Here is a 14,289-nt window from a genome sequence, read left to right as displayed (position 1 = left end):
CGAACGGTTTCAAGAAAGAGAAAGGACTCACCGGAGGAAGAAGTGGAGGATTGAGTAAGGAGGATGTCGGCTATGGGAGAGCACAGCGCAATGACGACGGCCGGAGTGACGGAGGTTCGTCGGAGTTTGAAGAGAAAAAAGTAAGAATCCCGGAGAAGGTTTTGGAGAAACAGTTTTTGGAAAGTGAAAAGTGAAAAGGGGGTTTTTATAGAAGTGAAAGGAGGAGAGAGAATGAGTGGGAAAGAAAGTGAAAAGTCGTGGGATTTGAAATTTGAAAAGGTATGACGTGAAAGGATGTAACTCCTCGAGACGCACAAACCGGAAACTGCATTCATGGCAAATGATGACGAAATCCCGGAAAACAAGGATTACGTGCGTCAGTTGAAAAGACGTGATTGACGGTTACGACAATAGCGATGTATCAACGAAAATAAAAATGGCGATGTATTAAGGAACATGAAAGTGGCGCCATATCGATGAACAACGAAATGGCGGTGAACGAATAAACAAGAATGTGGCGACATGCACGCGACCACAAGGGGTGGTGATATGACACATCACGGGCGACGAAGCAGAATATTAAAGACATTTTGACTCAAGTTACCCGAGCCTCTTGTCTTGGGGGCATGTGGACTGGGCGGGACATAAAGGATGTTTATGCCCACCCAAAATGAGCCATCACCCGGACGAAGACAGCCATGGCGGGAATCAACGACACAATGAATATCTTTGCTCTTCCTTAGGTGGACCCGCGAGCCAGCTGGAAGATTCTGTTGGATTTGTCTTATATGCATAGGGATTTGGGCCCTGATTGTCAGGCCCAAATATAGGAAAAGTCCATACCATGACCTCCCCCTCTATAAAAGGGGAGGTCATCAACTTGTACGAACCAACTTTTCAATATTAATGAGAATTTACCTTTTTATGACATCTTACCATTTTTAGTGCTCTGCTAGGGTTAGCTTTATTACTTCTTCTTGCGTAAGCTGCTCTAGTACGGAACAGTTTTAATAGACAAGATCGTTGCCTTTTGTTGTTTGGAAACAATTTTGAAGAGTGGAGGGTTCTACACTACTACCTCCAACAAGACTAGAATTCATCATCAGGTATTTGAAAGAGCGTTTTCAATCCACCAATCTACAATTTTGAATCATGAATTGTAAACCATGTTAAATTATCAAAGTAACTATTTTAAACTAGGAAATAACAAAAACAAATGAGAGTAAAGAAATTCAAATAAGAGCACACGGTTATTTTCTGTTTTTATTTGTTCTCAGTTTGCTCATTTTTTTTTTTTATGTTGTCTTGAGATTTTTAAGAGAAATTTTGGGTTTTTCGATTTTGTAAGAAGAGGAAGAAAATGAAGTTAGAAAAATGTGCGTGTGAACACCCCTCAGCTGACAAGGTTAGTCATGTGGATAGTTTAGGTCAATAAAATATTTAAGGCGGGTGTAATGTTGACAACTTCATTAGCAATCAATTTAATATGAAACTATCATAATTAGTTTTTAGTATTTTAAAAAGTGTAAAAGGATAGTGATAGAAACATATCAAAATCTTAATGATCAAAATGAGAATAAATTCAACAAGCTTTAAGCTAGAAGCTAGAAGATACCTCAAGTAGCTTATCGAAAAAACTTTAAACTAGTGAAATAAGCTATATTACCAAGCACTTTAAAAGAACTTTTAAACTAGTGAAATAAGCTTTAACCTAGCCAAACAGTCTTGTCAAAAATAGTCAACATGCATGTGTACCAACCGATTTCAAATTCTGGAAGCATGGCATAAAAAATAAAAAAATAAACTTATTCCTTCCTGCCACTTGAAAGTCCTTTTAGGCCCTTTTTCAAAAAAGTGTATGTAAACTTATCTTATGACATAAATGTTTATATAAGTGTTTGAAAAAATTTGTATGAATAGTTAATGACATACGTACAAATTATTTTGATTATATTTGCATAAGTTGATAATATTGTCATAATAATTTATCAAATAAGCGCTTATTTATATGCTAATTTTTGAAATTTACAGAAACAAGTTGTAGGCAACTTGTAGATAAACATAAGCTCTTATACATAAGCTGTTCTAAACAACTCATGAAAATAAGGTCCAAACAACTTATAGGTAGACCATAAGATATTTATATAAGCTCTCTCAAATACTTACATAAGCGTTTATGCTATAAAATAGACTCAAATTAGCTTTTTCAAATGGACCATAATCTATTTTGAGCTCGTTTCAATATGCTTCTCGAATTAGTTTATAAATAAGTGCTTATGCAATACCCCGAACACGTCATTGTTCAAGTTTGTAGCTAACAAAAACTTGAATCCAAACTTAGCCCAAAAAGTGGGGTTAAAAGAATTTGGATCCTTGGATAAAACGATCCTAAAGCAAACAATACTCGCACCAACTTTGGAACTAGGACCAACATCAAGAGACAAAAAAAAAACATAAAAGACTAAAATGTCATTTCCATTTTCTCAAACAATAATAATGTTTCAAACAACCCATATAAAAACACATTTCAAAAAGCGCTATAAAATCCAAGAATGTCGCATAACACAATATTATAACAAACACATGTGAAATCTGACAACTAGGTTTGATTCAACAGAATAAAAAAATAAGTCACATGAGGGGCATGTTGAGCATGAAACTCTAGCACTTGATTGCCTAGGGTTAGACCCAGCCAAAGGGGCTTCATAGTCCACAGAGCCTCCATGGTTCATAAAATCATTAAAGATTGTTGACTTCAAAACTTCCAATTATAACCTGAAGCATAAAACAGAAAAAAGAAGTGTACTAAGTGAAATGTTCCTCATAAATGTAATTAAGTATTTTCTATCGCATGTTCTACTATTAGAAAGTATAATATAAAACTATTTATTTGTGTTCACCCAACCGCTTAGGTGTTTGGAGTAGTTGGCTTATCACATGGTAGTAAAGTTCCTACCTACGACTAAGTTGATTAGAGTTTGATTCTTCTTGTTGTACTATTCTAATAAAAATTGAATTTCAACACATGGTAACTTCACATGTGCATTGTCCCGATTCAAGTTCAATAGGCTATTGCGTGAAAATGCACTTTAAAAATATCATATAACACCATTTATGTGTATTTCTTCACCCTACAACTTAAGCTTTAGGAATAGTTGATTCATGAAAATTATAGTTTCTTCATAGATAGATAGATTGATAGATAGATATACATCAAAGAGCTTGTTTGTCTATCTATCTATCTATCTATCAATCATTTTTTTTGAAAGAGGAAATTATTATTGAATTAAAGAGGTTTCATGAGATTGAAACTCATGAACAGGAACATACACAACACTAGTGGCTAGGCACCAAGATCTGAGCCGCCAAGGCCAAAGAACTATTAAAAATAGAAACACAAAAAGAGGAAAACTAAAACAGAAGGCACATAAGTCATCCTGAGCTAAATTTCCTCACCAGGTACAGAAAAAACTAGCCTACAAAGCCCATGGAAAGGGAGGGGCAAAACACATGTACCACGCACAGAGAGGCAATCACAGGAATGGGAGTAAACAAACCAGCACCATCAAACCCACATTTACAGCCCCAACAACACGACCACCCACCAGCATCTATCGTTTTATAGCACAAGAAATAGGGATGTAGTGAACACCTAAATTATGTTTAATTTGGAACTTCCAAAGTCTGCCACATTCCATGATACCCAAAACTCTCCCCATACCAAAAAAGCTAAGAACTTGACCTCAGGTTTAAGTTTCAACAAAATCTTCTTGGCAGCCTCTCTCTTAGTGGAGCTTCCCAGACCCCTTACATTCCAAGAAGCCCACACTTTCCCCATCCCAAACAGTGCCCAGTCAAGAAGCTCTGCGATTGGAGATTTGTTTGGCAAAACCCTCAATAGCTTCAGCCTCTGAGCAACAGAAGACCACACCAACAGCCTTCCCTATTTCATAAGCTCGACGAGCTTTAACGGTTGTGGGTGATTCCTCACTCGGATGAGGATGAGAAAGCTCCGAAGTAAATTGCCCACTTGTTAACTGATCACCAGCAGAGGATGAAACTGGCAGCAGTGCTTCACCTCCTCCCAAACCAGGATTCTCTGTGGAAAACCTTGGTTGCGATTTGGAACGCACAACACGGTGAAGATTGCGTTTTAGGATAACACGCGAGTTCCCAGATGAAGAACTGTAGGATAAATGATCTGATTCTGTTTCCTTTTGCAAAGATAAAATAATATTTTGGCTCACCGTTTCTGTTGGAAGAAAGGGGACCACTGGTTTGTCACCCATATGGAAGTCCCTGTTTACCACTTGAACCCGACCCAGGTCAACAAAGAGGGAGAAATTCTCCATGGGCCGCTCAACCGTAAGTCCATTCCCAAGTGGCCCAGATGATAAAACACTACAGGAGAGGGACCCACCCAACGAAAGGTGCGAATGTAGCCTGAGGAGACTATGATCCTGACTTAGGTTTTGGAGTAGACATGTAAAGTTGACTTCCTCGAGCCAATTGCACAGGTCTGAGGAAAGCACAAAATTGGGGAACCTAGCAATGATGCTTCCCCCAACGCATAGCTCTACTCCCGGATTGTAGGCACAATCTACCTCTCTTTCCCTCAAGACTAGGGGATAATTCAAATTATTACCCAGGTAAGGTACTGTTGGTGGCTCCCCTCTGTGAACTGTCAGAATCTTGCTCTGCCCACTCAGAATTTCGTCTGCTTCCTCTACACACGTGACCACCGGGCACCGTGCACCGGAAATTATCTCCACCACATCGCAACCCCCGGAGGAGGCACCTCTTTTCGTTAACGGTGTTTCTTGAACCATCGACCCTGAGCACGGCGTTGATCCACCATGGGCTACGCTGGATTCCAAGCTTTCCTCTGGTTCCAGGTGAGACGCAGGTAGATTATCACCGCTGCCTGCTTCCACTTCCACCCAGATTTTGAAAATTGTCCCATCAATGTTAACATCAACGAAGCTGCTCTCCAATGTCGGGATAGAGGATGAGATCAGCATACGGGCGTATTCTAAGTGTCTGCGTTCTTCAGTGGCAGGGTCGAGGCTCACAAGACTGCCCATCACTCCGACAACCTTGGCAAAGAAAGCCCTGCTCCAAGCCACCAGCGGGACTCTCAATAGCTTGACCCAGAGGAAGTGCCTGGTTGCCACAGAGAGCATCTTCCCCGGGGAGATTACTTCACACACCTCTCTCAAAGCAGCAGCGTCCCTGTCCAGAAAGGCACCCCTTTTCTCCGCATCCTCAAATTCTATGGCTACCTCCTTTGGCCCCATGGATCGTACCTTGGTTCTCCATCCCTTATCCCTTAGACACCGATGCACGTCCTCTGCTCTGCAGCAGTCTCTTAAGGAAGCAATCGCTTGCTTATTCACCCACCTCTGATCTTCCTCGTTTGAGCTATAGAGAAACTCATAACGAGAGTTTCTGGTTCTATGTCCTAAGACGTCGGGGGATTTACGTACCCAAGCTTTCTTCTTCCCTCGAACCCTGACCTTGGTCTGTGAACTAGAGGTGTGCGTATTCTTTGGGGGACGTCTGGCCATGGTGGCCCTTCTACGAGACCCCAAGAACCAGTTCTTATTCATGCGGATGATTGCCTCGATCGCATCACCCTTGTTTGCAAATCTCACAAATCCGAATTTAGTTCTCCGGTTCTGTTTACGCTCTCTCTGGACGAAAACACCTTTCACAATTCCATACCTGGAGAAACACTCCTTGATATTGGAGTAGGAGGTTTGATCAGGTAACCCATCAAGGAATAATGTTGTTGTGTCAAGTGCAGGCAATACTGATTCCATGGCTTGTTTTCTAGACTCTCTTCCATTCCTAGCCTTGGCTGTATCTGGATCCAACCTCCGGGAAGGGGTGAACCGGCGTTTTCCGTTCACAACCGGGATCCAGTCACCACCGCCCATTTAGATCGGCTGGTTCTCTATTTGTATCATTGGATTTAACCAACCAATCACTCAGCATGAACCTAATTCCAAAAATTAGTTATTTGCTCCAGTCCCAAACACAAACAGATCTGTAACAGAGAATGTAGAAATCCAGGTTTGCCAAAACATCAAGCACACATCTGTTTGCCACCAACAGACTCATTTAATCCATTCACAGCAGGCACAAACGAACCGCTCATGCTAACAAGATTGAACGTTCCCTGCAAAAGCACCAAGTTTGCCACCAACAGACTCATTTAATGCATTCATGTAGTTCCATAACAAAGATAAGATAGGAAGTGAGGGATACTATAAGTCTGCAGTTCGACACTATATTATCGGGTAAAATCTCATGTTGGTCCCATAAATTAACTTGAGCTCTTTTTATTAGGGGGTTAGCATGAAATTTTACTAAATAATAAAGCGTGTTGAAAAGAGATTATTAAAAAGTGTGTTGCTTGAATTTCTAAATATGAAGAGAGCATTGAACCAATTTAGGGTGAAGTTAGGGTCACTTGATGTAAAAGAAAAAAATTACTTAGTAGCTGTATTTCAAATATCTAATTCAAAATCCAAAAGAAGTTATATCTTGATAATATAATCAGTCTCCCAAAGAAATAACGCACGCAAGGTCACATTTGTCAAGGAACAAGGTCATAAGTATTCGCGAGGAAACAAAACAATTAATGATTGAAAGTGTAACAGCTAGGGACATTTACTTATGGTGTTAAGTAATGAAAGGTACAAAGCTCTATTTAAGACTCGTATTAAAGATAAAGCACCACATAAATGATAGAACATTTGACCCCCTTATAGAAAATTAACATTTGATGTTTAATACTACAACAATGGAAAAAAGAGGCCAACAAAAAAAAAACAATGGAAAAAAGAGGTTGCATGTAAACCAAGTAAATCAACGTTACTTATTAGTAAACCTTTTTATACTTAAAGTTAAATATAAATTAGCTAAAAGAAACATAAGGCAAAACTAACCTCATAGGTCAAAGTGTGACGAGAAAAACTAGCATGACGAAATGTGATATTTGAGATTGTGCCATGTGCAGAGAGAATGCATATAGCACGAGATCCTCTTCTAACGAGAGACCCGATCTCCATAATAATGTCCTAAAATAGGTCATAGGGTAAGCACAAATACAGTTTGTTAGCAAGCACACTAGATTGTGAAACTGAAACAAAGAAAACACAATGTAGCTGATAGATTATTTTCAATAATAGCCATGTTATATACAAGTTGTACTATTTCATATCACTATTATATATTGCAACTAATAATATTTGACATCATAATAAAAAAAATCTTACTTATAAGACAATTTATATTTTATGCATACATTATCTATTACGTACAGAAAATATGATTTACAGATCATAAATCATTTAAATTTTCTATCTCTATTTGAAACTCAAAAGAAATTCTGCAAAAAAAAAGAATTGGAATCTATCTCTGCCTCCATGCTAGCACTTATCACTTTTTAATTTAGCTTTAGTGAGTAACACATATCAATATATACATTTTAATAAACATATTTTTATTGAAAATCACATGAAAGCTAACAAATGTTAACATAATCAACTAAGATCAATAAACATATTTAAGCTTTTTTCTACCCTCCTCCCTCCATATTCTTCTCCTCATACAGTTTAAGCTTCTAAACTTAAATTTCAACCCTGAATAAAACCAATCTTCAACTTCCTATGAAGCAAGAACGACAGAACCTGAAGTTACTAGCCATGCGTAACATTTAACACAAGATGTATGATACAACCTGATCATAGTTTCAATACAATATGTTTGAACATTAAATCCTTTATCTATTCTAAGAACCCTAATTTTCCCACAACTGAAATTATACGCAACCAAACAAAGATAAGCATTAAGTATTGTTTACTTTCTTCTTATTGTTATTGAAATATCATGTGACGCATGTAAAATTAAAAAAGTTTGTTAAGGTATTAGATTATGCACTCCAAAATTAATTTATTGTGTAGAAAAGACGGTGTACTCTGGACAAAAAAAGGAAAGGAAATATTATATATCTTAAAAAGTAAGATTATATTGTATTTAAAGAAATGTATGGAATGTAAACTAACAAACTGGTAAGGTCCCATATTGTTAATATAGTTAGGTCTTACCTAAATTCCAAGACAAACAAAATGAATAAGTTTTACATTTGTTCTGAATAAAAGCTTTCAAACAAACTCGTAGGACATAATATAATTCGTTTCAGAATATAGACCAAAAGGAATGAAAACAATACCTCGCCATCATTGGCTAAAATCATATGTGTCCTGAAATCAGATCCAATCAAGTCTCCATCTCCACCACCTGTAGAATACATAGGTCGGTAGGTAGGTAGGTAGATGAATGGATTGATAGAGTAAGGGAACATAAGTTCAGCGAGAATTGTTATTATCTAATTCAAAAAGATCTTGTATTTGATTTTATTATGTGAAAGCTATCCATTACAACTGGGCTTGATAAATTTGGGGAAATAAGTTTAATCAAGAGACTGTTGACAAGAGAATACAACAAAGAAAGAGGTAAACCAAACTTGCATTTTCAAATCATATCTTAATCGCACCTCGTACAAACATATATAGTTGAACAATTAACCAAACCTTACATAACATACAATTCTAAGCAGGATATCATAGTTTACCACCAAACTCTAATTCACACGCATCATTAAAGTCAGTGTACATTATTTTGCTAAAATAAGTTGAAAAATTGTTCTATGTTTTACTCTTGACATTCTAAACCTTTTCCACCCAATATACCTTATTTGAGATTCACCATATTTCACTAATCTTAATCGCACCTTGTACAAACATATATAGTTGAACAATTAACCAAACCTTACATAACATACAATTCTAAGCAGGATATCATAGTTTACCACCAAACTCTAATTCACACGCATCATTACAGTCAGTGTACTTTATTTTGCTAAAATAAGTTGAAAAATTGTTCTATGTTTTACTCTTGACATTCTAAACCTTTTCCACCCAATATACCTTATTTGAGATTCACCATATTTCACTAATCAAATGCATGAAATTAGCTTGTATGGTTTCAAAGACAGGGCGGCAAAAAATCTCATATAAAAAGACATCTTGAAGTAGATGTAGAGATGCAAATATTCGTTTACATGCCGATTCAAAGATAATTGTACTTCAATACAAGCAAAGATGCCCATAAACAACACGTTGATGTATGAACTAAGAAAAAAATTGTCAATCCATAAAAAAAACTCCAAAAGGCAAAAAACCCAGTACTAGACTTTTCAATTGTGGAGGTTGAGCGCCGAGGAAGACACAACCTTGTAGCTTAAACATCCACCATTGTAGAGCACAGAAAAAGCTTAAAAAAAATTAAAAAAGATCAGCAATTACTGAGAAAAAAACAACTCAAGTTATCGTAAAAAAAATAACAACACTAATTCATAATTCCCAAAACAGAATCAAGAAATTTAGGGATTTGTATGAAAAATGTTTGAATTAATGAGCAAACTGGAAAATGAAAGAAAATATATATAATAAAATTTAAATCAATAAAGTCATGAGATAATGAAAATTTACAACACCAAAAATATAATGAGAATTTAATAATTGTTTAATGTATTCTAATTGCAAAATTCTAAGTATAAATTTTGGTTATGAAATTGGTTCACGACCATCTTGGAAATTTAATTATGAAAATTTATTTTAATTGCAAAATCTTATAATTTTTGTTATAAAATTGGTTTGTGTCTTGTATTGGAAATTTAATAAAAGTGATTTAATATAAGACTAAGAAAATAAATACTTTATTTGAATATATTAAAAAATAGGTGATGGTTTTGGAAAACAAAGAAAACTACTTTCATGATATACATTTTCATTTATTTATTCATTCTGGAAAAAAAAAATTGAAAAATACAAAATACGAAGCTTTTATTTCAAGTGTGAAAAAAAATGAAAACTATTAAGCTAAGGTTTACAATGCGAGTTAAGATTGAAAGCATACGCCATGATTGACAAAAACAATACACTACAAAAATTGCATGGATTGTTATTCTCTTTTTCTTCCATAGGCCTCCTGCTCTTTCTCTTTGAACCCTTCTCGACTTGGGAGCAAAATGAGGAAATCGATGCTCTCAATTGAAAATCATCAAACCATTTTAATAGTTAAAAAGTAAAATTAAATTAAGTCAATGGTTAAATGGTGAAGCTTCACATGTTCAATCATTTATACAATTATGAGGGTTGATCTCCACACAAAAACAAAAGTAAGAATCAACCAATAAAAATCATTGCATATATTTATTTTAAATGTGGAGGTTGAGATGAAAGTAGTGTTTTCACTGGGTCAATAGAGATATATCATATATTGGATGTGCATAAACAATAATACCCCTCCCCCCCCCCCCCCCCAAGATCTCTCACACATCATAATAACCGGGGAACCTTTGTTTCTTATACTTTTTCCAGCATCTGTTGTCTGCCCTCCTTCTCCCTTTACAACAGCCCCAACACCTCCACTATTCCCTCTATCGCACGGTCATAGATTTTCCCCCGACCCCTACTTTGTGCACCTCGTCACTCATGAAGTAAACCCACTTTCAATGTTGTCCTTGTACGAAATAAATTTCAAATGGGATCTATAATAGGATCTATAATATTTATCTAAGAATATAAATTGTGTACCTCTTGAAGAAGACATAATGAGAATTTTGGGATCTTTTACTTCTCGAAAATAGAGATCATGAAGGGAAGACTGAAAGGAATATCCATGCAATTGATTGCCACAGTAGATTAAGAATTCACTATATTAGATGTCTTGCAAAACCATATTTCAATGAAAAGGATAGAAAAAAAACAAAAGACAAAGATTACCTCTTGACGACTTGAGAAAATGAAGAAGTAGCAGCCTCGTGTGTACAGTAGTATTATGTTCTATTTATATGCCCTCTTGTGGTGGCTAGCCCTAGTTCTCATTTGTGTCTACCAGTTCAGCTAATGAACCCGATCCAATAATGGTTCATCTAATGAGCCGGTCCAATAAGACAATTTAATTTATATTTTCTAGTGGGATAATGCAATGTATGTGGCCCAATAAGTATCTCTTACATATTTAAATTGTAATATGAATATAAATTATATTAATTTACTAGTGCATATTTCATCAAAGACTATGCAACTGTAGTTTAAGACAGGAGAGGGGATCTGACCCTAGTTCCCATCCATATTGGGACTCAGGTTACTTGGCCCTATAGCATAGTCCAACCCACATACCAATTGAGCTTCAACCCAACTAATATAAATATAAACATAATGATACCCAAACTCATAGTGGATCAAATAATTCATGGGCTTCCAGAGAAATTTCAAGTTATCCATTCAACCTATTTTACGAATATACGTCCAAACTTACAAAATTCTAACAATCATGACACAAGAACAACTAGGAGATTTTGTTTGGGGGTTTATTTTCGCACCCCATGAGCCCAAATTCTATTTACTTTAATTTAGTAAATTTGGATAATACCCTCATTTTTCTTCTTTACCATGTTCTTAAAATGCGAAATTTGTGTTAAGTTAGTCTTCCGAGAAACAAAAACTGGAACATAAATACAGATTTTTATTTTCATCTTCTATACCTGGAAGCTAGTTTCAAGAACGCGTTTCGAGAACTAATGTTCTCGGTATAGCAAATGAACATTTCCTGGACTGGGCGAGACCCCAGGGCCCCTCGCCCAGGGGCGCTGGCCTAAGGCGAGGATCACATCTAGGACTTGGGCCTTTGTCCCGGAGGCCCAGCTGGCCCATTAGGATGATTTGGAGGCGCTAGGCCCAACTTCCCCAACTATAAATAGGGGAAGGATACCAATTGTAGGGGACTCTTAACTCATTTGAGAAATAACAAGCTTGAAATTCAGTTACTTTCTCTCTCTAAGCGGTTACGCTCTCATTCTCTCTAGGAATCTCATATCACGTTCCTTGCACCTTAGGTACTATACCTCATCTCAATGTTCATGATGGAACATTTTGCGCCGTCTGTGGGGAACGGTAGATTTTGATTCCCAGACTACGTGGATTGCAATTTGATTTGGAGAAGTTCAATTCTCTGTGTGAATTTTCTTCAGTTTTCAGTTTTCGCTTGAAGTTTTTTGGTTCACCAATCAGGATCGATGGAAACACGTCGTCGACGACGCGACGAAGATCAGGAGCGGCGGCACGGTTCACCTCTTTCTTGTTCACCTACCTCAAGGACTGCATCAGAAAGTCGAGAATAACTGCAGCCTCAACCAAGCCTACAATCAAGTACATTCCTTTTGGAAGGCTACTATCTGATTTCTTCATTGAGAGCAAGTTGATAGAAGCTCTGACCAAAGCAGGATGCACTGAAGATCTCTCAACTATTGTTGGAGATGCTTTCACTCCTACATCAATGAAGAAGATGAGTCTAATAGATATGAAAGTTGAAGCTGAATCTACTGCCACAACAGATGAAGTCAGCAAAATAAGAGTCCCTCTCACAGACTACCCCCTCTGGTCAAAGGCTGATGATCCAGAGGCAATCATGTTCTATCTTGATGATCTGAAGAGGCAAGGCTATGAAATTGATGTGGATGAGTTCTTCAGAGTTCTGCCAGAAGCTCCTGATTTTGAATCACCCAAGAAGAAGAAGACCAAGAGGAAGCAAGAGGATACTGCTGAAACAAAGAATGACTCTGATGGTGATGATGATGAGCAACCACCTCAAAAGAAGAAAAAGAAGGTCAGAATTGCTACAAAGGTTATTCATTAGGAACCTACTCGAGCAGCAATTACTTCCAGAGTTACCAGATCTTCAGTCAGGAATTCAAGTAAGTTCATTGTTCTTACTGATGAAGATGAATCTGATGCTGTTGATGTTGAGTCTAACCCCACTCCAACCTTAGCTTTACCTTCTCCTCTTCCTGAATCCACACCTGTTGTCCAAACAACCACTCACATCTCACCACCTAGGCCTTCATTCTTTCAACCTTCCATTGAAGAAGAACCCCTCTGGAAAATGCTTCAAAATCTCAAATCCTTTGAACCAACCTCACCTATTATACTTCCATATAATCAACAAGCCTCTGAAACACAAGCTTTTGAAACACAAACCTCTGAAAAGCCAGACTCTGAACCAAAATCACCTGATCACTCTGATCGAGAAAATCTCTCTCCCGCTCCATCTGTTTCTTTTTCTACCAATACTCCATTTTCCTCACCATCCAACAAATCTGAATCTAATCGCCAATTCATTCAAATTGCAAGTGAAAGGATCTCAGAGATTCCTGAGCATTTCATCCAAGTTCCAAGCCCAAACCGCTATCCTGGACCTAGACCAGAACCTCTGGTTGCTCCTGATTTTCCAATCAATGCGGTCCCTCTGAACTCAGCACCACCTCCTCCTCCCTCTCCTCCTTCTTCTCCTCCTCCTCAGAAGGAAAAGGATTTCTCCAAAGTGTCCCTTTCCAATCTTTCTTCAGTCAAATCTGCTAACTTTGAGTTTCCTAATATTGACACTGGCACTTCAAATCAAAACCCTGAGACCAATACCACTGTTCCTAAGACTCTGAATATTGGCTCTCCTCAAGGTACCTCTGAAGCCACTAGCAGTAATCATCCTCCCTCACCTGAAACCAATATGTCCATCATCCCATACACTTACCCTAAACCAGACACTCTGATGAGTTGCCTCAACTTATTTCATGATCAAGCATCAACATGCATTCGCAACTTGTATGGTCAAACTGACCACAGTGAGAAACCCAACTTGGTTGCTGAAGATTGGGGTCGTCTATGCAATTGGATGCATGACCAGATTGATGAGATGATGTTACACTACAATGAAGAAAGAGAGGCCAGAATTAATGCTGCTAGACAGAGATTTGAAGCCAGAACCAGAAGAAGACAATCTCTACATGAAAGACGCTTAAGGGAAAAGCTCTACACTATAATGGAAGAAACGAGAAAGAAGAAAGAGAAAGCAGAAGTTGTTGCAAGGCATGAAGCAGCTCTACGTGAATCTGCTAGGCTTGATGCTCTGGAACAATCTGCAAGATTAGAAGTTGAGGCTGCAGCCCTTAAAGCTCAAGTGCTCGCTCCTGTTCCGGTCACAGACATCGCCTCGACCTCTGCACAAGCTCCTCACTCTGATCAAGTTGCTCCGTCTGCTCCAGTTCAGTCAGACTCCAGACTTGACCTTATTGAAAGAAGACTTGATTCTCAAGAAGCTCCTCTCCGGAGTCTTCAAGAGATGTGCGCAGAAATTCTGAAGAGGACAACTAAACCTTAG

At 37.7% G+C, this 14,289-nt stretch overlaps 2 protein-coding genes across 2 annotated transcripts; one reads left to right on the top strand and one right to left on the bottom strand.

Annotated features, from left to right (window-relative positions):
- Positions 1-2,459: 2,459 nt before the first annotated feature.
- LOC130738461 (AT-hook motif nuclear-localized protein 7-like) lies at positions 2,460-10,979 on the bottom strand. Its single transcript, XM_057590445.1, has 5 exons — positions 10,857-10,979; positions 10,668-10,737; positions 8,240-8,307; positions 6,954-7,085; positions 2,460-2,775 (listed from the first exon to the last, which is right to left on the bottom strand). Exons 2-5 carry the CDS (start codon positions 10,681-10,683, stop codon positions 2,740-2,742), a joined length of 252 nt encoding a protein of 83 aa, XP_057446428.1. The 5' UTR covers positions 10,684-10,737; positions 10,857-10,979; the 3' UTR covers positions 2,460-2,739.
- Positions 10,980-13,017: 2,038 nt separating this feature from the next.
- On the top strand, positions 13,018-14,289 carry LOC130736687 (uncharacterized). Its single transcript, XM_057588486.1, has one exon. The coding sequence runs from the start codon at positions 13,018-13,020 to the stop codon at positions 14,287-14,289; it is 1,272 nt and encodes a 423-aa protein (XP_057444469.1).

Source organism: Lotus japonicus, chromosome 2, assembly GCF_012489685.1.
Source record: "Lotus japonicus ecotype B-129 chromosome 2, LjGifu_v1.2".
Taxonomy (NCBI): domain Eukaryota; kingdom Viridiplantae; phylum Streptophyta; class Magnoliopsida; order Fabales; family Fabaceae; genus Lotus; species Lotus japonicus.
The sequence above is the reverse complement of the archived record's forward strand: the minus strand, read 5'-3'. Positions and strand labels throughout refer to the sequence as shown.